This window comes from Hyposmocoma kahamanoa, unplaced genomic scaffold, assembly GCF_003589595.1.
Source record: "Hyposmocoma kahamanoa isolate Upper Pololo Valley unplaced genomic scaffold, ASM358959v1 64, whole genome shotgun sequence".
Lineage (NCBI taxonomy): Eukaryota > Metazoa > Arthropoda > Insecta > Lepidoptera > Cosmopterigidae > Hyposmocoma > Hyposmocoma kahamanoa.
Genome location: NW_020653852.1, coordinates 12,650,291 through 12,673,284, shown reverse-complemented (window position 1 = coordinate 12,673,284; position 22,994 = coordinate 12,650,291). Strand labels below are relative to the sequence as shown.

The window sequence follows — 22,994 nt, the reverse complement described above, 5'->3', positions numbered from 1 at the left end:
CACATTGGGCAATCTACGTCTGATAACTTAGGTATTTTTAAGATAAGCTGCTATTCCATAAACCCGTCAATTTATATGTATTGTATCTGCAAGTGTATTAAATTTGATACATGTGAATCGGGAATCGGATAACTTTTCAGGATATATAACCATAAGGGATATATACAACCAAGAAAAGTTTTATTTTATTTAAATAAGGCATTTCATAAAACCTAAAAGTATCATCATCATCATGAAACCCATTTATACGTCCCACTGCTACGCACGGGTTTCCTCTTGGGCGAGAGTTTTAGACCAAAGTCTTCCACGCTGGCTGGTCCAATACGGGTTGCGGACTTTACACGTTTTACCATGGGTTGTGAACCTTCTTCGATGCACAGGTTTCATCACGATGTTTTCATTCACCGAAAAGATCATGATAAGCAAATTAAATTTCGCACATAAATTCCGAAGACTCAGAGGTGTGAGGCGGATTCAAATCCACGGCGTTTGCTTGAGAGGCGGTAGGTCAAATGATTAGGCTACCACGGATGTTTTTAAACTGTTTGCACGTAATAAAAAAATTACGCCGCACTAAAATGTCTACTCAGAATGCGTGACGTCACTGGTAGGTGTTTACCTAGACAGTAGTTTGTTTAAACTAGACAATGTACATTTGCCAGTTTCGAGAATTTTAGACTGACTGCTGTTCTTAATCCAAAATTTGTAGTTTTTAGTTAAAAATGCTTAAATGGAGAGAAAACACAAGATAATACGCGACAGGTGAATACGGTGACGTCTCTTTATGTACCTACATTATATTAGACAACAATACATTTATATTAGACAATATCCTTTATATTAGACAACATCACATATTTTGCTATGACTATCACAAAATAAGTATCTAAAGCACTTGTGGTACGGTAATCGAAAACAACGAAAAAAAATTTATTTAGGTTAGATTAGTTTTTTTGTGTTAAAAATCTCTTGCAAATCCCAGTTATTGTTTTCATTTTAGTGCCTATTGACGAAGCCCAGTGCTGTTCATTAACTAGAAATATTATATGATAACAAATTACATAATACTTCTACCCATTTCTTGTGACATTTTTATTGTTGTGGTAGTTCAATATATGGTATATAGAAAAGTTACTTTTTCTACATTGACCCGGCCGGGGATCGAAACCGGGACCTCAGAGATGGCGACACCATGAAAACCGGTGTGCAAGCTAGTCGACCGCGGAGGTCATTACATATTATGTTTCATGTTAGATTAAAATGTTATAATTGTCAGAATTTAGTTATTTAAAAATACAAATGTTTCCCAAAAATATTAACTAAATCATCATTCTTATTAGGTATATATTACATTCTTCCTAACTACATTTTAGATTTTTTACTGATTATTGTCTGGTTGAGCCGTTACCGTTATAAGTAACATATCGTATAACCGTCTTTTCAAAATACCGATAACTTTTTTTCATTTTAAATGTTACTCGAGATAACATAAGTTCCATGAGTCAGATAAAGGTTTTTGAATACGATGCTCTAAAAATATCAACAAGAACTTGTATAAAAAGGATTAATATACTGCAATTCTCAGTTTAAAGGACAAGAGGCTTATAGGCGTCTCCTTATCGATAACTGAAACGCATATGGAAATCCTCGTCAAAACGAATCATATAAATCCAAAACATAAGGTAGTTGCTGTATACCATAGGATCACAAAAAATAATTGAAAACACGTATTTTTTATATTAAGTTAACACAAAAAAATCCCAACAAAAATTATTATGTAGTTTAGTTTATGTAGATGATTAAGATTTTTTTTCAAATGCAGTAGCACCCCTGGACAGCATCAACACCTGGGGGCGGTAGAGAGCACTTTGGGAAACTATGCTGTATACAGTTGAAAAGTTGCTCTCATCTGTCTGACATTTCCATCATCAGATGATCTCCATGTCTCTATAATATTTTATTTTCATTACGTCCATGTGCCAAGTTTTATTGAAATCAGTTAACGTAAAATGGATAAAATTCAACAAGTTGGATTCATCCCTTAATTTGCCACTCTTAGAGGTGGACTATTTTCTTTAAATTTGATTGATCACTGCTGTGGTACTATTTTCCAACAAAAAAGGAATCATCGAAATCGGTTCACAAATATCGGAGTAATTACATAACATACACGCAATTGTCGCAGGAGCGACACAAGGTCTTCCTAATGCGAGGCTATGAGTAAGACGTCACGTTAATCATACAACAAGTTTAGAGTTCCTTGTGAAAAAGTTCATCCAAGGAAGTACTGCCACCTTACCTATTTCTGCCGTCAAGCAGTAATGTAAGAGCATTACTGCGTTCCGGTTTTGCAGGGTAAGGATGCTGGTGACATTACAGGCACATGGCACTTTTCAACTTGAGCCTCAGGGCGCGGAGGCAGATCAAAATTCAAATTGAAATTCAAAATAATCTTTATTTCATAGGTAAGGTATTATTACACTTGAAATCGTCACAATTGTTAAACTCTACCGCTCATTCGTAAGGCAGATTCCCCTGAGAAGAATGAGCAAGAAACTCTAGGGGTTGCTCTTTGTAAATAACATTTACAAGATCTTTGCGACAAAGCTCTGCGTGGCAATGGACAGGCGTGTCGTTTACCATCAGGAGCACGACTTGTTCGCCCTATCACTTAGTATCATAAAAAAACAGTCAAATTGAGACCCTTCTTTTTTGAAGTCAGTTAAATAGCAATGTAGCATGCGAAAAATGCGTCATTGTACTAATTACCTAAAACGCTAATTAAAAACAAGATGTGATAACGAAATACAAGGCATTTTTGTCCTTCCACCAGAAAAATTACATTCAAATTACATACGAAGTAAGTAGTCACTCAACGGCCACGATGCGCACCATTCGCGGGGCGAATGTACAAAGCACCGACCTTTCTATTAAAATTCTGCAAATAACAAAAGGGACACAAGGTGTCGCTATCCCTCGTCTATTTACCTGGCCCGCGTTTAAAGCGGAATGTAATACAATCCGAGTTATTTTCATTATTCAGTTAGACATGAAACGGCACCTTTACCCTGTGAGCCTGTGTAAAAGTTGGGGTCGAATTTGTTGGGCAATATTTTTGTGAGGTCACCCCGGTCAATCTGGTTGGGCTTCTCTTTGTCATATTGTTTTCAGCGCGGCCTTTTAATTTAGTAAAATTTCAAACAAAATGAAGCACTTGATGAAATTCACAAAACGCGTTTGAACTTCGTTGCCAAATAGTTACGCGTGAGTTGTTTCAGATTGCTCATAGTACCTACAGGGAATTCTCTTGTTTCAGATCAGCCTCCTAACCGTATAATTTGAAATTGCATGATAAAATATCATGAAATGTGAAATTCTGTATATTTTCGAAGCTCATTCTATATTTTAAGACTTGAAACCCAAAGAACATTGCACTATGTAGCTCAGAGTGACTTTAAAGTTATAAGCACCATGAAAATAAATCGATTTTTTTAATTTTGGACCAATTTTAAGACTTGACAAGTTTTCGTCTTTTATATGACCTAATTTTCCAAAAATTACTTGTGTTGATTTTGCACACCAAAACACTAACTAATAACACCTTTAACTAACTTCACCACGCGTATAGCACATAGCAATTGAAACTATCACAAATACCGAGAAACGAGTCGAAAATCGTTTGGAGAAACAATGGCTAAATACTCCACCTGGCTTCTCAATCAGTAAAGCCCCCCCTCCCACACACACACACACACAATATGTAAGGCCCATGAAAGACTACACAAAATTGTTCAGGAATTCCATCGCAAATAATGAATTCTGATAACAATGAAGTTGATAGAATGTGTACTACTCTGAAATAAGAATTAATTGAGAGCAATTTAAGCATCTGTAGATTTCGCGTAAATGAACGTGTAATTTTTCTTATAATGGTATTATTGTGAAAGTATGCCCCTGTTACAATAAATCAACATATGTATTAATAAATCAACATACACTATTTCAAAACATTTTTTTAAGTGATAAGAGATTACAATCCTACACTTTTTATCACAGATCCATGAATAAAACAACACGCAAAATAAAAGAAAAGAGTATATTGTCGAAAATAGAAACTTTAAAACTGCTTTCATGATTTCTGTGCAAGTAACATCGACAATCGCACGTCGAACCAGCAAACTCAGGGGACTTTAGCACTGTCACGAAACAATGAATTCGAAGAGGAAAATATAGCGGCAAAGCTGTTGAAAATATAGGAATATTCAAGTTTAAAGCGCGAATCGATAGCATGAGCAATCGTGAATAATGGCTTATGGGTCTGGAAATGCTACAGCGATATACATGTTAATGCTTAGACTCAAATAACATGTAAATTTCGTTAAGAACATCATAACAGATTTTTTTTTTCACAAGAATATAAATTCTCATTCATTATTCGTTACATTTAAAAACAAAAAGCTGCACAAAAAAAATTTAAAATAAGTTTCCGAGTATAAATAACGATGATTTCCACACCAATAACTGTAAATTCAAATCCATTTATGTCCCAGACAAGCGACTTAGCGAGGACTGCACTTTACGAACAAATAGAAAGCCTGATAGTGACAAAGTTCTGCTTTTATATAAAACGGGAACCATAACCATTAAGCATTTCCTCTGCGTGCAATAAATGAATGAAAAACTCTTCGCCAACTGGAGAGATACAATTGATAACTTGCCTGAAGCTAACTTTTTGCTTTCCACTAGGTTATTGACGGCAGACTTCGAAGAAATCAGACAGTAGTCGATGTATTTAATCTTACAAATTCGTTGCTCTAAATGCTTTCTATGAAAGTATAGGATGTTGGGCGCTACGAATTCTTTTAGGCGAAGATTATTTGTGTATATAATTCTGCGAAAACATGTCAACCTTTCCTCTCACATTCAGTACGATTGTGTTATATTAGGTACTTATCATTATCAAGTTATTATGACAACATAATTAACTTAGGCAATTTCAGTATAAATAAGCATAAATAAACTCGTTGGCAAAAATTTGGTTTCTTGCTGCTTTTTAAAAAATACACTGTACAGGAATACTACGACCCAACGACCATACATCACTGTATGAAAACTAGACTGTTTCAATTAAAAACTCTCGTTCCAATGCTGGTCAACTTTTATTACTTCGCGGAGGAAAAGTAATCAAGTCCGCAATATATCGTCCGGGGCACCTAACTTCAGATAACTCTTAATTGTTTGATGTGACGGCTAGAGGTACGTGCTAGCACTCTTGTTAAGCTTTATCTTGTTTACTAACAAATTTCAAAGTTTCTATTGCGTTTGGAGCTAAGATTCTGATAAGAAAAGGTGTGGGACAGAGCGAAACGACGAAGTAAGTATAAAATTACGTCTCATTATAACATAATTGTAAGCAAATTGGCCGTTGTAATAATAACTAGTGATGGTGAGTAGTGGCACCACGCACTCGCGGTCCCACAAGGGAATTTCCCCTCAACACTAGCTTGTCGTCGTTAACCGTAGAGTCGAGCGCAAGAGTAGGTAGGCAAGCTCGAGGGATACCTAAAGTTTCTGCGAGTGTCGGTACACTTTTCCCGTATATCAAAACATCGACATTTTAAGAGTGATTTGGCATAAGAACCTCTATTCTGCCATAACGGGGAAGTGTACCAAAAATTGTTATTATCATTTCAAAACTTGTCTCTCTGGAATGACTGACCAGACAAACTTCCAGAATGAGGAATGTCAATTACTTACACTTACAGTTATTTGTCAACAGATTTTTTCCAAAACTTACAACTCTTTATTTTTCTCGCTATTTATTAGATATATATATGTCTCCTAATGTAAAACATGTATACAACATGCATAACACTCAGCCTAATTTTACACAACAAAAATTATTTGCACTACGAGATATGTATTTAAAAAATACAACCCACAATTAGGTACACAAGCAAATTGCCGGCGACGCTCCTCTAATAATATAAAAGCTTGTAGACAGAGAATACGCAATTACGGTAACAAAAGGCGAGTACCACAGAGGAATATCCACTAGAAAAAGCTCTTTCTGAATGAAAGCAAACAAAAAACGACGCAAATGTACGAAAATGGGTCATCGAATGAAGCACTGCACGGCACGTGTCCAGCAAAACTTGAGCTTCCAGAGTTCATAGCGCGAATAGGTAAAGGTCTTTCAAGCGTGTGCAAAATGGGTCTGTGTTGTTGGTCACTCGAAGAGTCACACTGGACGCACACGATACGATTCGCACGACCAACGCGTTCTGCAGTCGTTGCAATTGTTTTCTTTGTACTTGAACGTCGCAGCAACAGGGCTAGAAATTCTATCGGTGCCATTCACAGCTAAAACGTTTTTTAATGAATGTAATGGCGCTGTTTCTAGTTTCATCTTTTTATCGTAATAATTTGAATACTTACTAAATATATATATAATATATAACGCACACACTCAACGTGACCCCGCACTAGGGAAACCCTGAGTCGCGGCTGTCATAGACACACACATAGACAACCATAAATTATACCCAAACTCACGAGAGAAATAAATGTCGGCCATACAAATATTTCTCCCGGCGGGAATCCAACCTGTGACCTCTGCGTGGTAGTCCGGCATGGTAACCGTTCGGCCAACGAGGCAGTTTAAATATACACTTAACATCGCAAGACATTACTGTCTTCTATAAAAACACAATAGAAGGCACATTACTAATTCAAGACCCAAGTATGTACCTTCTTATTAAGACTTCCATAAACATAGGTTGTATTAGGATTCACAAATATTCAACACATACACGGCAAAGGAATGAAATACACTTGCCAGCATGAGTTTCCCGACACCTTCAATGTGCCCTACATTGTAGGCTATTCAAGGCTATAAATTAATAGGCATTTACTAAACACGCTCGGCTCGTATATAACATCTTGGACCATTTCGGCGCTCAACATCAGGTAAAATTAATGGCAAGCATTCTTATATCTCATTTCTTACATATTATTTCCCACACTAGTTAGCACACGGCGAATAGAATCCATTTACGTATACCGTAGATACTAATCGGGCAACCAATTAGAATGAACATATCAAGGGCATTATTTCGTAAACGTAATACGAGCTTATTATATTCTGGAATGCACTCAACGTATTTTGTCATAAACTTATTACAATATTCAGACTTTCTTGCTGTTATTTCATTCGACATCTGTGGGTCAAAAAAGGTAAAGGAAGTTAATTTCATAAGTCCACATTTTGGAATTTAGATGTTTTTATAATTATTGTTTTTTTTTTAAATGAATCGTAGAGCTACTTGTGAAAGAGTTCGTCCAGGGTAATACTGCCACCTTACCTATTTCTGCCGTCAATCAGTAATGTAAGCATGACTGTTCCGGTTTGGAAGGGTAAGGGTGCTGGTCAAATTACAGGCACATGGGACTTGTCAACTTACATCTCAGTGTGATGACCGAAGTGACAGCACCTCTCAGATCTTTGCGATTTAAAGCTCTGAGTGGTATTGCAACTGTTATAGACAGGCATGTAGCTTACCATCAAGCGCACGACTTGTTCGTCCCGTCACTAGATATAATAAAAAAAATTATGTGCTAACGTCGTTTGTTTTTTATTTTATATTAAATAATTTTGTTTCACCTACAAATTGATTTTAAATGCCTGTAATTAAGACTCTTTAAGTAATGGTTCCTTACTCTCAACTACAGCTATTTTGTAGTCAATTGTGTGTGAAATAATATTTACAGTCGTGGTTAATTAATTAGAGACATACTTGGTAAGGCGAGCAAATGTATATAGAAATATTAAAATTGTGACTACTAAGACTTTGTTTCAGTAAATTTCAACACCCATTAGCAAACCTATATTTTTAATAACGGCTTGAAATCGCAGCGACGATATCAGTTTGTGGCATGTTTCAACAGGAATATTTGCTCATGTTGGACAAAAGGCTTTTCTTCTAACTAAAGTTCTTCTAAAGATGTGGAACGATCACTGGCACCCTTTTTCTTGATCTTATACCAAAGATGCTCAATTAGCTTTAGAACGAGACTGTTGGCTGATCAAACTAGCACTGATATTGACTATTGATGAACGACTTGTCATTCGTGCAGTATGTGTTGGGTCGTTGTCATGCTGGAACGTTTATAAAACCGAAAGGTAGTAGTGAAAGTGTCCCTCAGATCTTTACGATTTAAAGTTCTGAGTGGCACCACAGCAACATAAAGCGCGAGATACTGCTATTCACGCATAGAAATCACACACCCTAAGTCGTTTTCGCGCAATTCGCGCCCTATTGTGGTAGCCCTACAGAAGCACAACTTAGTCGTCCCGTTATGTGGTATCTTAAAAAACAAAAAAGTGTTCTTCAGCATAATATGGTGACATTGTGTCCTCTACTATAGCCTTATATCGATAACGGTTCTTATTGTCTGTAACTTTCCTGCTCCAAATCCAGAAAATGAGCCCAAAATTTTGATGCTACTCTCACCCGTGTTTCACATGTTTTTTGTGAGCCTTTGATTTATTTCTGCTTTGCGTTATTGTCTACCATCTTAAGAAACTAAAATGAACTTGGTATAGAAAGAAAACAACACATGTTGCCACTGGAAATAGCTCCAATAATCGTATTTATGTGCAAATAAACGTGCATCCCTATATTGTTTTTTAGGTAGATACCGAGGTACTCTCTAACAAACAACATTGCTTCTGGCAACAAAACATCGTCAAACAATCCTCGCTAATACAGCCCCAGTTATGCCTGCCCTAAGCATTTCTTTTTGATTATTAATTATAGGATCTATCTTAGCTAACTTGACTATCTCTTTTAGGAGTTGTTTTCTCGGTTTATTTTATTTTTTTATAACTATTTTTAGAGCAATTTTAGTACGTTGGTCATGTTCCGCTGCACTAAACACCTTTAAACATTTTATTTAAGTGATCTCCTATTATAAGACATTAACAAGCAAAACTGACAACATTAATATTTTTTTTAAATGCAATATTTCCTAACTTTGTTTGCATTCATAATTTCATAATAAAATTATGTGATAACAGAAATTTATGAACTAAAATTTCGCAAAAGCAACACCAGAATGAAGTGAGAAAACAAAATTCACGATTTATTTTTTAATTTTGAAAATAGCTAATAAATTGTATTTTTATGACGATGATTTAAAAAGTTTGTAATTAGAGAGGCACATTACTGTTAATTAGGGAATACTCATTGGCCAATTATTATTGTTATTCTAATATAAAGAAGCAAAAAAAAGGCGAATTAAAATACACAGGTAGTTGTGAATGTGTGGCCACCCAGTGTTCCTAAGTAGTTGACTGCACCATTGACCTACCAACAACCGCATTATGTATTATTTAGATATCACAAGCACTACTCTACATAGCTCTAATGGAAATTTCACATGCATACACACCAAGAAAGAAAGGAGAAGTAAATATTAGGTACTACATAAAAAATAAAAAACTAGGAATTATGTTGTGCATTTTATTATCAATTAAAACTGCTAAATCGTCAATAACAAGTGTGCGGATAGAATAATAAAATGGAATTAACAATTTTGTTTTATATGTCTATTTTATTTGCAAGTAATTTAATTAATTTACTGTACTGGTACAAGATATAAAAAGATTTTAGATCACAGTAATGACAGTTCCCATTGTGTTGTTTTGGAAAAATGCATACATTTACAGGTAATAGAGTCAAAATTTAGTCTACTTCAGAGATTCATTAGCTATAACTCCATGCTCATTGACGTGATGAGGATTAAAATTTTACATGTTTTTATTAAGGTTATTATTAATTATTAATAGACTTTCATGTGTAATAATATTAAGTGTAATAATATTATTATTATTATTATTAGTGTAATAATATTTCCAATATGTGAACGTAAAATAGTAATAATTAAAAGTGTGAGACTGGGATAACTTCGGTTATGCTCATTTCAACACCGCTAATTATTGAAAGATTGTCAAATTTGGACTGACGTTTAGATTTATTATTTTTCTTTATTTGTCATGTTGAATATTCAAATATGGAATCTTGAGTAAAGTTTTTAATATTCCCATTAAGTGCAGCACAGATTTCAGGGTCATCTTTAAACACCATGAAAACTGAGTCAACAGATCTCTTTGTTTTTAATGTGCTAAAATCGAAGCTCTCAGTAACACCTATCTGTGAATGTAAATGGTCAATATAACAGTAATGGGATTCCATCATTTTACAATGATGTATTACAATAAAACAATTAATTAAAATAAAAATAAAAATTATTATTATTGTAACAGACCACAGTACTTCTATTATTTGTAAAACTGCCATATTTCATTTATCTACAAGCACTAACATTCAACGTCTTTATGCCGTGATAAAAAGAAGTAGAATAAACTAATTAACTTCTCAAATTGACATCCATAGCATACTTATTTATTATTAGTATTTGGTTGAATCCGTCACAATTTTAGTTGTTGTCATACATATCATTTGGAAAAGTATGTTAAATTCACTTACAGAAAATTTAATTAGTCTATTATTTGACCACCACTTTTTAGATATTATTTATGGTTTCATTTATGCATTTATTTTTTTATCAATTATATTATCTGAAATTTCATCTTCTGGAAGATATGATAGGGAACCAAAGGAGAAAGCAAAATACTATTCCGACCAACACGACAAATATAACCTCGATAAGTTCTTGTAAGCATTTTATGGTAACTGTTATATAATCAGAAGTAAATGGAAACAATAAAGTTTCTGTTGCTGCTAGTATGCAGCTATAGCCGTAGCAGGAGTTTGCAAGCTCCTTCCAATCAAACTGTGATCCGGACAGCTTTGAAAATAATTTCTTACTTAACTGTAAAATAGTTGCCGATTCTTGATCGAAGATATTTCTGTAACACAATTCTATATAAATTGAAATCCCAACTTTGACGTGTTTAATCAAATGATTTTCGTAGGGATGAGGAATAACCGTAAAGACCCAATCAACTAAATGAAAATTGTAGCACAAAAACAAATTAAACTACGTAAACATGCTTGTAACTACAGTTTTATAATGTACTTAAAAATCTTACCAATGAAAATATAAATTTTCTTCGTAGAGGTTGGGTACTGGGTAGATTGGTTACGCCAAATGGTAATTCACAGTAACTGAAAATTATTGGATGTGTATCAGACTGATATTGAAATACAGCACTTAATAATTGTTACGTGGCAAATAGTGGATTTCAGAAGCAGTTTTTGAAACGTTATGAAACTATGAAATTTTCATTCCTGTGTTGTTATTTACTCCACCATTTTAGAAAAATGTTGTCAAACAAAAGTCAGCTTGACAATTCTGACATTTATATTTTCGTTCAGATACTCTATGTCAGATACCGGAAAACCTAAAACTGGCAATATAAATTATAACGGTCTATGTCATTCAAAAGCGGCATAGTTCAAACAAAACAATAATGTCAAACAAAAATTCACTTTTGACAAAATGACAGCAAAATAGTAGAGTAATACAAAAAAATCACGGGATAAATAAATATGCGGCAAAATTCATTATAATGTGACTTTTCTACGGCTTCAAATCTAAATAATATAAATTTTTCTGTGATATGCCGGGGCCGGATGTAAGAGCCAATGACAATGTCCTCGGAGAAATGTCGACAGAGCCCACGGCGACTGTACACAGCGGTGTCGACGCAAAAACCGAACGAAAATTAACTGTACTTGAGACGCATGGATATGTTCTGGGCAGAACAATTGGATCTGGCTCGTATGCCACCGTCAAGGTATTTATAATAATAATATCACAATATTTTAGGCCTTGGGAGAGGCGAGAGTCTAAAATACATAATAATAAATAAGGGACACTGCCGCATTATTGTATAAATCAAAAACATACGATGACATTTCGGATGTTTCAGGTGGCCACCAGCGATAGACATAACTGTCAAGTGGCAATTAAAATAATAAGCAAATTTCAAGCGCCAGGGGACTACCTAAAGAAATTTCTTCCGAGAGAAATAGAAGTCGTAAAAGGCTTGAAACATGAAAATTTGATACGGTTTCTTCAAGCTATCGAAACTACTCATAGGTTCTATAAATTTTATTTCTCACTTGCGTTCTTAAAATTTTAATTTGCAATTTAGTATGGCAAACAGCCGCATAAGTACGTAAACATAACGTTCGCTAGTGGTTTACGTTCAAATCGAAAGTCATAGTCATAATGAATGGAATGCAAGTCATTCCCTATGAAATGGTTCTTTACAGAGTGTACATTGTGATGGAATATGCTGAGAACGGCAGTTTACTAGATATAATCCGCAAAGACCAGCATATAGATGAGATGCGCGGTCGCCGCTGGTTTCGGCAACTCGTCGAAGCCGTCGAGTATTGCCATGAAAGGGGTGTAGTCCACAGGTACTTATTTAGTCGTTTAGCTACTTCGATATAACTATTGATCCTTTTACGGTCTACAGGATATATGCGGGTACAATATCGTTCCATTTGTTCTCGGTAGGGCTTGCATGACTAAATTAATTTATTGCACATTAAAAAATTACAATAAGAACTTAAAACTATGTATCACAGTATAAACTAATGTACAACCCCTTATTGCTAAAGCAACTTTTTCCAGGCAACTTTAGGACAGAAATTTAAGATTTGGAAAGAGTGTGCAATGATAGAGTATCTTCAAATGAGAGTGTTTCAAATTTATAACCGAGAACATAAATAAAGAGCCATTTTGATTTTACTATTTCTCAGAATCTGCTCTACCGAATAAACGTCGAGAGTAGCCTTTTACAGTCGCTAATCATCGTGTCTGATTCCTCTTCTGTGTTGGGCATACCATGGTTGGACTATTGCTTCTGCCGGCATGCTATAATATATTATTCAATAATTGTAAACTGAAAATTATGAGTACACCACCTCAATCCACAAACTAACATGTAGGTTATAACGTTAACGGTTAGGCAGGTGTAATATCAGTGTATCTACCAGGTAGTTAAATAATATTAGATACTAACCTGAACTAGAAAAAAACCTTTTCTTCTCCACACTTTTAGTAACTGTAGAGCTCCTTGTGAAAGAGTTCGTCCAGAGAGGTACTGCCACCTTAATTATTTCTGCCGCCAAGAACCCTCAAAAGCGCTCCGGTTTTGAAGGGTAAGAGTGCTGATGAAACTTGTCACCTTATGTCTCAGGGTGACGGGCGCGGTGGCAGTGCTCCTTAAATCTTTGTTATTCAAAGCTCGGGCACTGCAACTGTTATGGACAGGCGAGTCGTTTAGCAGCAGGCGCCAAACTTGCTCGTCTCATCACTTGATGTAATAAAATATGTGCAAAGTCAAAGTCAAGCACCGCGTGGTTTCCGGCTTAGAATTGAGCCACCCCTACTCTTCCCGCGGGTGTCGTACAAAAAGCGACTATGGGAAATCGGGTGATCCCCAATGCACTATGTCTGCTTGATCGTGATAGGCGATGATCATTTTTTCGCTATCAAGATCACATGAGGCAGCAGGGTAATGCGAAACACTTTCTACCAGAAGAAGGGACGAGAGAGTGGATTTGCACATGCGCAACTACTTATTCACTATAATAAAACTCAAGCGCAGATGACTTCTAGCTATTTATTCCATACAGATCCATCCGGTTTAAAGCTCTCAGTGGCACTGCAACTGTTAAAATCAGAGCGTGTCGCTTTCCACCAGGCGCACGACTAGTTCGTCTCGTCACTTGCTATCATAAAATAAAAGCATCGTAAACATGATCGTAAATTATACATTTAAGACCTACTGTCAGTTCACCCGCCACCAAGGTATTATTTTGTAAATTAAAGATAATTTTAATTACTTCTTGTAATAACAGAGACATAAAATGTGAAAATCTCCTCATGGACCACAGTTTAAATATAAAGTTATCGGACTTCGGATTCGCAAGAGGCCACATGAAACCAAAAAATGGGGTCTATGCTTTAAGCGAGACATTCTGCGGCAGTTACGCGTACGCCTCTCCGGAAATCTTAAAAGGGGTTCCGTATAGACCTCAAGACTCGGATATTTGGAGTATGGGTGTAGTTCTGTATGCAATTGTGTACGGGCGTCTGCCTTTTGATGACACGAATTACTCACAGTTGTTGAAGGTACGTTTCTTGTTTTAGTAAGTGCGATGTAAATTGAAACCGATGAGGCCCCAGTTTGGAGCCCTCTCGTGCATCTATGGCGCTTTTGAAAATTCATTCACATTTCACGTATCCAATTATTATATCATCATAAGTAAAAGACTTTAAATATTGTAATGAACGTTATTAAAATTCGCAGCAAGTACAGAACAAAGTATCTTTTCCCCGCGAACCAAAAGTTTCAACTGAATGCCGCAAACTTATCACCAAGATACTCTCACCTTTGAAGGTTCGAGTCAAGATACCTCAGATCCTCGCCGACCCCTGGCTGAATCCTAACCAGCCTGTGAAAGATGAAGAGGTGGATACCGCACAGGTAGACTACGTCTCGATCGTCAGATAATATTAGATATAATTAAACCTCCTTGCTTTGATAGTTCCAGGTCCCGCAAGCGGATGTCCAAATAATGCAAACAAAAAAGCATACTGTAGCAGAACTCTAGGTAAACGCCTTTTAAGGAACATTTACAATAATGGCTACTTTTTCATTTTTTATTTGTGCCTTTTATTTACACTGTACTATTTTCAAATAAGCCTACAATTGTATTTTATTTCCTCGAGTCCAAACAGTTTTGAAAGATGCTATGTACGCCTCTCAGTAAATTTTTTAGCTTTATCTTTTTACACCGACAATGTACACATTGGCATAATATGATATCAAGTTACCTGTGTAACTACCTATATAAAAGAAGTTAGGTACAGTTTTCAACCAATCTATGCCAACACGAATCTATGCCTAGTTAAAAATCCTTGGTCGTTTAGTCCACGTTTACTGAAACGAGGTGTACCCCTGCACAGTTCATGCACCCTGCACCCATAGGTCACGTAGATCCGGGGCAATTTTTAAGTATTTTTTTTGTTGGTTTCCATTAAATTGTTTAAAAATACAGACAACTTCAGGTGCTCGTTGCGCTCGCTTCAGACATGGCTAACACAGAATAATTCTTCTATGTTAGCCATGGCGTACCAATTCGTGACAAGGATAGGGCGCACTATAAGTTTCCGGAACTGGCCACTTACATAAACAATATTTAAAAAGTAATTACAACATTTGAAAATGGAACTCTTTGGCTGTAGAATAATACACTTTGTTTCATCTGACTGTCACTTGTTTTTTCATTGTGGCGTCATTTTAGAAATTGGTTGTCTACATCACCATGGATTTAAGTTGTGAAAATTTTCGTAGTGTGATTTTCTACAACTTTAAGTATAATTTAACAGCTCAGCTGAGCTTCGCTCGGCTTCAAGCTGCTTTTGGCGATGAAACACAATGCAAGACGACTATTTACAGTTGGTTTGCAAATCATACGTGGTCGTGTGAATCTCAGTGACGAATTTCGTGATGGTCGCCCGTCCACTGCTGTGAACACCAAAAACATCGATGCTGTGCGCCGTATGATCAAAACTGACAGGTATTTAACATACCATGAGATTCGGGCATCTTTAATGCATAGGCATGAGTCAAATACAATCAATACTACACAAACATTTGGGTTTAAAAAAGCTGTGCTCTCGGTGGATCCCACACAATTTGACTGAGGCTCAGAAAACGGGTCACGTCACTTGGTGCAATGCCATGCTTACCAGATTCAACGAAAGAGCGTCAAATTTGGTGTGGGACATAGAAACATGGATTTATAGTTACGATCCCAAAACAAGGCAGCAATCGGGCGTATGGGGCTTTCGAGATGAGCCGAAACCAACCAAAGTGGCGCGCGTACACAGTGCCTCTAAGCGGATATTGCTCCTTTTTTTAATAAAACCGGACACGTGGCTACTGTTGCTTTGGAGAATCGTTGTACCGTGAATAGTGATTGGTACACGACTATTTGTTTGCCGGAAGTTATTGACAAACTCCGTAAACATAACCGTAAACGCCGTATCATCTTGCACGACGATAATGCCAGTTCTCACACGGCCAGACAGACAAATGAATTTTTGAAGGTGAACAACGTTGACCTTATGAGCCATCCCGCGTACAGTCCCGACCTGGCACCTTGTGGCTTTTAATTATTTCCAAAAATTAAGCACCAGTTACGCGGTCAACGATTTTAATCACCTGAAGAGGCTGTCGAAGAGTATGAAAAATATGTTTTAAAGATTGTCGCGGAGGAGTAGGGTAAGTGTACCAGTGAATGAAACCTTAAGGAAATTCTCAACTTTTTAAATTTATTAATAATACAATTTCAATATTCTTACAGCCTGACGTCTACCATGGTGACCTCTCACTATTTAAGATTCATTAAAACGATTCTTCAGAGTTGTATTTAGAACAGTTATCAAAATATTTGATAAAATATCTGAAAATACCCTGAATCACCAGTGAATGAACGCCTTTTGCTAGTAAATGAACGCAATAAAACCCAGTAAATGAACACAAATATTGTATTTATAAAATAATCAAAAACATAAATGTTTTAAAAACATTTCACAGTAATTGTTACACTAACTTAAGCTAAAGTTACAAATATATAACAGTGACTGAAGTCATTGTTTAAATCAACCCAAAAATGTATTTCAGTCTTAACTAAACTTTAACTCACAGGATAACATTCTTAAAGTATTGGCATAACATAATTAGGTACCTATTAAAGTTATACTTATCTAATTATTTCAGTCTCAAAATATACACCTAGTACCTATGTAACAAACATTAATAGGAACAACATAATATAATATAAAGAGATCTTTTTTCACTTACTACCTAGCTAAGAATGAAGAAGAAGGACTCACTCTATGTCTTTAAAGCTTACGTCAGTAAAAGAGATCATTCCTCGTCGTGAACAATTTGGTTCATCCAGAACACGTACAATGTCAGAAACATGTACTTCTGAAATATCTGGGACTTGGGGCTTAACAAAACTAACAACATTTTCAACAACTTTCTTCTTTCTCAAAAAATCTATCTTACATTTTAATCTTTCGTCGTCAATCATCAGAATTTTTCCAACAAAAGAACGTATTCTCTTCTCAGTCTTAAACTGCACAATAACATATTTACCACAAATTATATTATGTGGTGGATGATTATCACTGGAAACGGATGTGGACAAGAAATTTCTTTGTATATCTTCATTCTCATTTTGCGCGTTTTGATCAGTTTCTTTCTTCTTTTTTTGTTGTAATCGTAACGGTGTGGTGTTTTTTTTCTGCAAATTTTTATTGTTCCGTGTAATTTCACGTCTACATTCAATTCGGGCATCTCTTTCCTTCTTTTTATTTTTTTTATCTTCTTCTTTCTTTTCCTTTGCAATATCTAGTTTTTCTAGGTATTCTTTAAATTTACGTCCTGTTAAACCAAATGGCATGGGTTCCTTTTTCATTGTTTTTTTCTTTTTGGTTTCTATTTGAGGGTAAGATAAAAAGTTTTCGATAGGAACTTTGCGTTTTGGCACAATCGTGCTCGAAGGAGTACTGGAAATATTTAAGTTACTATCGCCCAAGACATGAGTAGATACTACTTTCTCTTGAAAAGTTATTTCGGGTTTATCAGCATCACCATCATGTATAAAGGGATCTATCAAATCACCGTCATCTTTAGAATTCAAAACAGAGGGACCTTCAGAAGAAACTGTGGCAACAAAATTGGTACATTGTGAAGTGTCAGGCATAATTACTTCGCTATGATAAGTTTGGGCAGTTGAACTATTGATGTCACAAAAGCTTGTGATAAGTTCATCGGATGTGATTTGCGAAAACGTATCATACCACGGCAAGGGTATAGGAGATTTATTTTTTCTTTTTCGATGATAAAGTTTACTATTTCGTCTGTGGTGTCAAACCGTAGCCCAATACCACTTTCAAATAGAATGTCGTCGTCTAGAAGAATACTACAAGACTTACTCAGAACAGGTGGATCTGCTTCAATATTATTTTCATCGGAGCAAACACGAGTTTGTGCTTCAGTAACAGTCACCACGACAGGACTGCTTGGATTAGGTGAGGAAGGATGTTGATCTTTATTTGATGATTCGGCCAGACATTGAGTTGACGTATTAGATAAATCAAGGGGAATATCTGTGGCTGATGAGGTTTCCGTACTCTGACCTCGGTTTTCAAGTTTTAACTTACATTTACTCCATAAACCGTATAAATAATGTTCATGAGATCGATTTATATTATAAGACTGCATGAATTCGTTTTTGATGATGTGTCCAACTTCATTTTCAATTACCCTCATTGTACTTCTTAAATCATCCTTTTGGTCATCAGAAATGCTCGCATCCATATTATTTTGCTCTTTAGCTATTTCTTGTCTTCTTGTATTGATGCACTTAGAGTAGTCAACTGCATTAGGATCAATAGGAAATAAACCACATGTCCTGAAGGCTTTCTGTATGGTTTCGGCTTTTATTGATTTATCATAAGCTTCCTTGAACTTACCAGCAAAACTTTGTTTAGTTATCGGAGCAGTAGTTTTCTGTTTATGTTTCCTTGCAACTTTCTTCCAACTCTTCTTAAGTGGACCAAAAATACCAACGTCACAAGGCTGAATTATATGCGTAGCATTCGGATGAAGGCAGTACAAAAATTTTTTTTTTTCAGAGCAGAAGTTGAACATTTTTTCAATTATAAGAGATTTATGCCCATCTAGGAAGAGCAACACAGGAAATTTTGTGTTATTTTGTACGAGCCACTCGTAGAACAGGACTATATATGATAAAAAGGTTTCAGACACCATCCACCCATTATCTGATCGGCCTATATGCCAAGAATCTGAAAAATTGTGAACCACTGCAGGCGGCATCCTCTTGTAAGGATACACTACAAAAGGTGGCACATCGGTCCCATTTGCTGCAAACGTGCACAATACTGTTATGGACTCTTTTTCTGCTGAAGTTGCTATCTCGTAGGTATTTTTGTAATTTTTTGGTCCAAGAATGAGACCCGTTTTTGGACATGTCATGATGCCAGTTTCGTCGGCGTTAAAAATACGACTAGGGTCTTCTTTTATATCCAGCAAGTTTTCTTCAGCTAAAAATTTATCCAACTCCAAAAACCACTTCCTTAAGCTTTCCTCAGTAACAGCAGCTCTTGCTTTTGATATGAGTTCAGCATTTCTTTTAGTTACATCTTGGTGTCTATTTAAAAAAAGTGATAGCCACTTTCTATCAGGTCTGTTATCAGTGAATTTGGTATTTCGTTGGTTTGTGTCTAAAAAATCTTTAACTGTGTCATAAACCTCTTCTGGATGCATAGGAAAACCCACTTTGGCTTTATTTAAAATCCAGCGAGCAAGTTTTCGCTCTTCTTCGAAAGGTAGTTCTGAAATTGGGCCCATTTTTCGTTGCCATGGTACTTTATTGTTGATTTTGTTATGTAGAGTTGACTTTGGTATATTATACGCTTTGCTGGCCTTATTTATACTAATTTCACCTCTGAGTATAGCATTAAGTGCTTTCTCCAGTGTCTCTTGGGTGTACCGAAATCTAGAATAGGACTTTTTGATGGGATCCATTGTGCATGCCTAAAACGATAGAAAACTTGTTTTATAAAAACAATATGTATGTAACTATGTAGACTTAGTATAACGGGCCATAAGTCCATTATTGATAGTAGATATCTACTTAATTACTTGGATCACAAAGCAAAATTTGATACCGTTCATTCATTGGTACAATAAAAGTTGAAACACCAGTACTTGAACACGTCAGTTTTTCATAGTATATTCACTGGATTGTAAAAACCAATGAAAGAACACCTATGTTCCAACACTAGCCAGAAGATTAGAAATCAGTTTTGGAACGTTATTTGCAAAAATGAACTTAATATTATCAGCCTAAGTTGGGTTATTAATAAATCTTTGAAAAGCCAACGTTCTAGTGAATGAACCATATGTTCATTCACTAGGGTTTTGGTAATTTCTTGAGCTAGTGCATGAACACGTGTTTTATTTAAATATTACTTACAAAAATGATTAAAATTGTCTGAGAGTATAAGCATTGAGTCATATATAACCTTTATCTAAACAAAAATCTATGTAAACACTGTAAATATGATGACCAAACTACGATAAGAAAAGTAATGTCTTACCAGGCCCCTAAATTCTTGCTCATACAAAAAAATTTTTAGTAGCACACCTCAACTTTCCCGTGACGCCATTTTGCAACTGAGCTGTATTTGTCATCGGAATAAGAATTGCCATGTTCGAAATTATGTTGCCAACGAAAAAAAAAAAATGTTTACGGTAGAAATTGTTTGTTTTCTTATTTTGGAGAAAAAATCGTGTTTTGTTCATTCACAGGGGTGTGTTCATTCACTGGTACACTTACCCTAGCATAAATTTCAAAATTTGTTTATTCGTATGAAAAAGTGCATTAATGCTAACGGAGAATATTTTGAGAAACAAATTCATTTCTGACCGTTTATAGTTTTTTTTTCTTATTCATTCCGGAAACTTATAATGCGCCTCACGTATTTCGGGTTGCCAAAAAAATAAATAAAAAATTGGACTGCTCACGTTTGATATAACCACTTGATTTAAAACGTAAAGGCACCTTCGATATTTTTAAACTATGTTAATTATAATTTTACATATAGAGTGAAAGCGTCTATCTGAACACTCGCTCCATCTGTAAATCCTATAATAGTTATTGAGTCATATTTTCAAAATAAAGAAAGTGACAACTTGTACGTAACTACTTTAGTGTGTGGCTGTGCGTACGTCTTGTACCTACGTCCTGTCCACTTTAATAAATTTCGTTCCATTATACATTGTGTCATTGTGTATATAGAAAAACTTTCATCATAACCGCATAAATACGTAGATGAGAGTACATTAGGCATACATAGCATGTTTCATTTTTATATAATTACATTGGACCGCTTATTCCCAGTCGTCACCACTGGCTTCGTTCCCACTGGCGACAAATGGGAAAAAAACCCATACATATATTACAAGCAGTGGTGACAAACGGGACAAAAAGTCTCAGTTGTTGCCACCACTGGCACTGGCACTTTCCACTGGCGACAAATGGGAATAAAAACCAATATGTTACCAGGTGGTGACAAATGGGATAAAAACATCAAGTCAACCGTGTCCATGGGACCTGTAAAGGGCCCTAAACGGTGGTTTGTTTGAAAAAACAAATATACGCGATTTAAATCCGGAAAAATAGTTTCATTTCCTATCTGTATTTTTATCATTAAACTCGAATGTTATTTTATTTCCTTTCAATGGCGGCTATAAACAAACATTGGGATTTTTTTGTTAAGTTTTTTATGGTAACATGGGTTTTTTTCCCATTCGCCACTGGCAACAACTGAGATTTTTTTGTCATGTTTGTCACCACCGTCACCTGTAACATATGGGTTTTTTTCCATTTGTCGACAGTAGGAACAAAGCCAGTGGTGACGACTGGGAATAAGTCCATTAGACGCTGATGTATCAGTCACAATATGTCATAATTTGTTCTTTTTTTCAGGAAACCGTACAAGTTAGTAAGGACGAAATCAAAAGCGTCAATATTGGAACAGTGACATTTGACCGAAAATTAGAAGGAGTTAAATGAAATCAGTGGATATTTTTCTTTTTCACAAAATTACGATGACTTTGAAATAAATGTTACAATATTAACCACAACTAATGCTTTTTATTTAATTATTTATTAAAACTACTTTAAACAATAATTGAAGCAATATACATGTTTTAGGAATTAATACCATTTGTACCTCTATTTACCTATGTATACAGCGATATTAGTTTAATATTTAAAAATTATTTTCGGATTCATATTTACAGGCCGAAATGTACCTACGACAATAGCGAGGTGCTGTTTGGTCAAGACAAATCATGTAATTTATCGAATTCGAGTAAAATATTAAGAGTAAACATAACCATGCTGTTATTTTAGACAAAACTGTACAATATCAGAAATACTTATTTTCGGGCCTTATTACACGACTACGGGTAATAAGGCACGGCTACAGCTAATAGTGATCCCCACTAAATTAGCACATATACAAAAATCCGTCAAACTTTTATAATTATTCTAAATAAAGCAATTTTTATAGTTGTTGTTAAAAAAAACTAAGAGATGAAATCAAATTTTATGTTTTATAATAATCATCTGTAACAAAATAAGCGTTAATGTTACCCTCCATAAATAAGATTTAACATAATTTGTACGCACTAAAATAATCTAAAGATATGTAAATAAAACAATTATTTCATTAATCAAATTTTTATTGATATGATATTCAATTATTTTTTTGTGAAATTACTCCACTAGTTTGTTATAATTATTAATACAAAGATCGAACACTCAGAAAAAATTCCTTCGATCCGGTCGGATTCGAACCGACGTCTTCTTGCATACCGTGCCAGACGCTATACCAACTAAGCCACGGAACGAACCAACGGACCTCACGAATTCTTCTATGTTGCTTGCGTCGTGTCTTTGTACTTGGTCTTTCAACTACATGTTTTCATTATTTCATTGCTTTGCCAATTTTTATTTTATTTTAACTTCGTGTAATGAGGCTCATGACGACCAATAAAGCACAACGTTTTTTTGTCGGACTTTATTAAACGACACGGCAAAACCAAAGTGAAAAATGACGTCTGAATATTAAAGTTAAATGTTTTGTTAACATTTAAAAACAGTAAGGAGTTTAAGTCAAGTTTAAACTAACGTTTTGCTGACTTTGAAAATTACGTCGGTAGTTACTTGACGTACGTTCACGTGTTGATGTTGCTCGCTTCTGTAGGTTTACCCTGGAGACCCTACAAGTGACCCCTGAGTGGTGCTAAAGAGCAACAACTCAACAACTACTGG

General features: G+C 35.4%; 1 protein-coding gene across 6 annotated transcripts; it reads left to right on the top strand.

The window, feature by feature from the left end:
* The first annotated feature begins 11,598 nt into the window (after positions 1-11,598).
* LOC113231034 (testis-specific serine/threonine-protein kinase 3-like) lies at positions 11,599-21,794 on the top strand. 6 transcript variants are annotated; one of them, XM_026465188.1, is made up of 7 exons: positions 11,601-11,824; positions 11,960-12,129; positions 12,306-12,455; positions 13,905-14,178; positions 14,447-14,518; positions 14,595-14,660; positions 21,642-21,775. In XM_026465188.1, the coding sequence occupies exons 1-6, from the start codon at positions 11,648-11,650 to the stop codon at positions 14,658-14,660; spliced, it is 909 nt and encodes a 302-aa protein (XP_026320973.1). In that variant the 5' UTR covers positions 11,601-11,647; the 3' UTR covers positions 21,642-21,775. The 6 variants fall into 6 exon arrangements, with proteins under 6 accessions (XP_026320971.1, XP_026320973.1, XP_026320972.1 ...); XM_026465187.1 differs by having other exon boundaries at positions 14,447-14,533; XM_026465184.1 differs by having other exon boundaries at positions 11,613-11,824; positions 14,357-14,518.
* Positions 21,795-22,994: the final 1,200 nt, after the last annotated feature.

Excerpts from the sequence above, each read along its gene's own strand:
- LOC113231034 (XM_026465182.1), top strand. The coding sequence starts at position 11,648 with ATGCCGGGGCCGGATGTAAGAGCCAATGACAATGTCCTCGGAGAAATG. Across the intron at positions 11,825-11,959 it reads GCTCGTATGCCACCGTCAAG|GTGGCCACCAGCGATAGACA; the intron begins GTATTTATAATA and ends CGGATGTTTCAG. Across the intron at positions 12,130-12,305 it reads GCTATCGAAACTACTCATAG|AGTGTACATTGTGATGGAAT; the intron begins GTTCTATAAATT and ends GGTTCTTTACAG.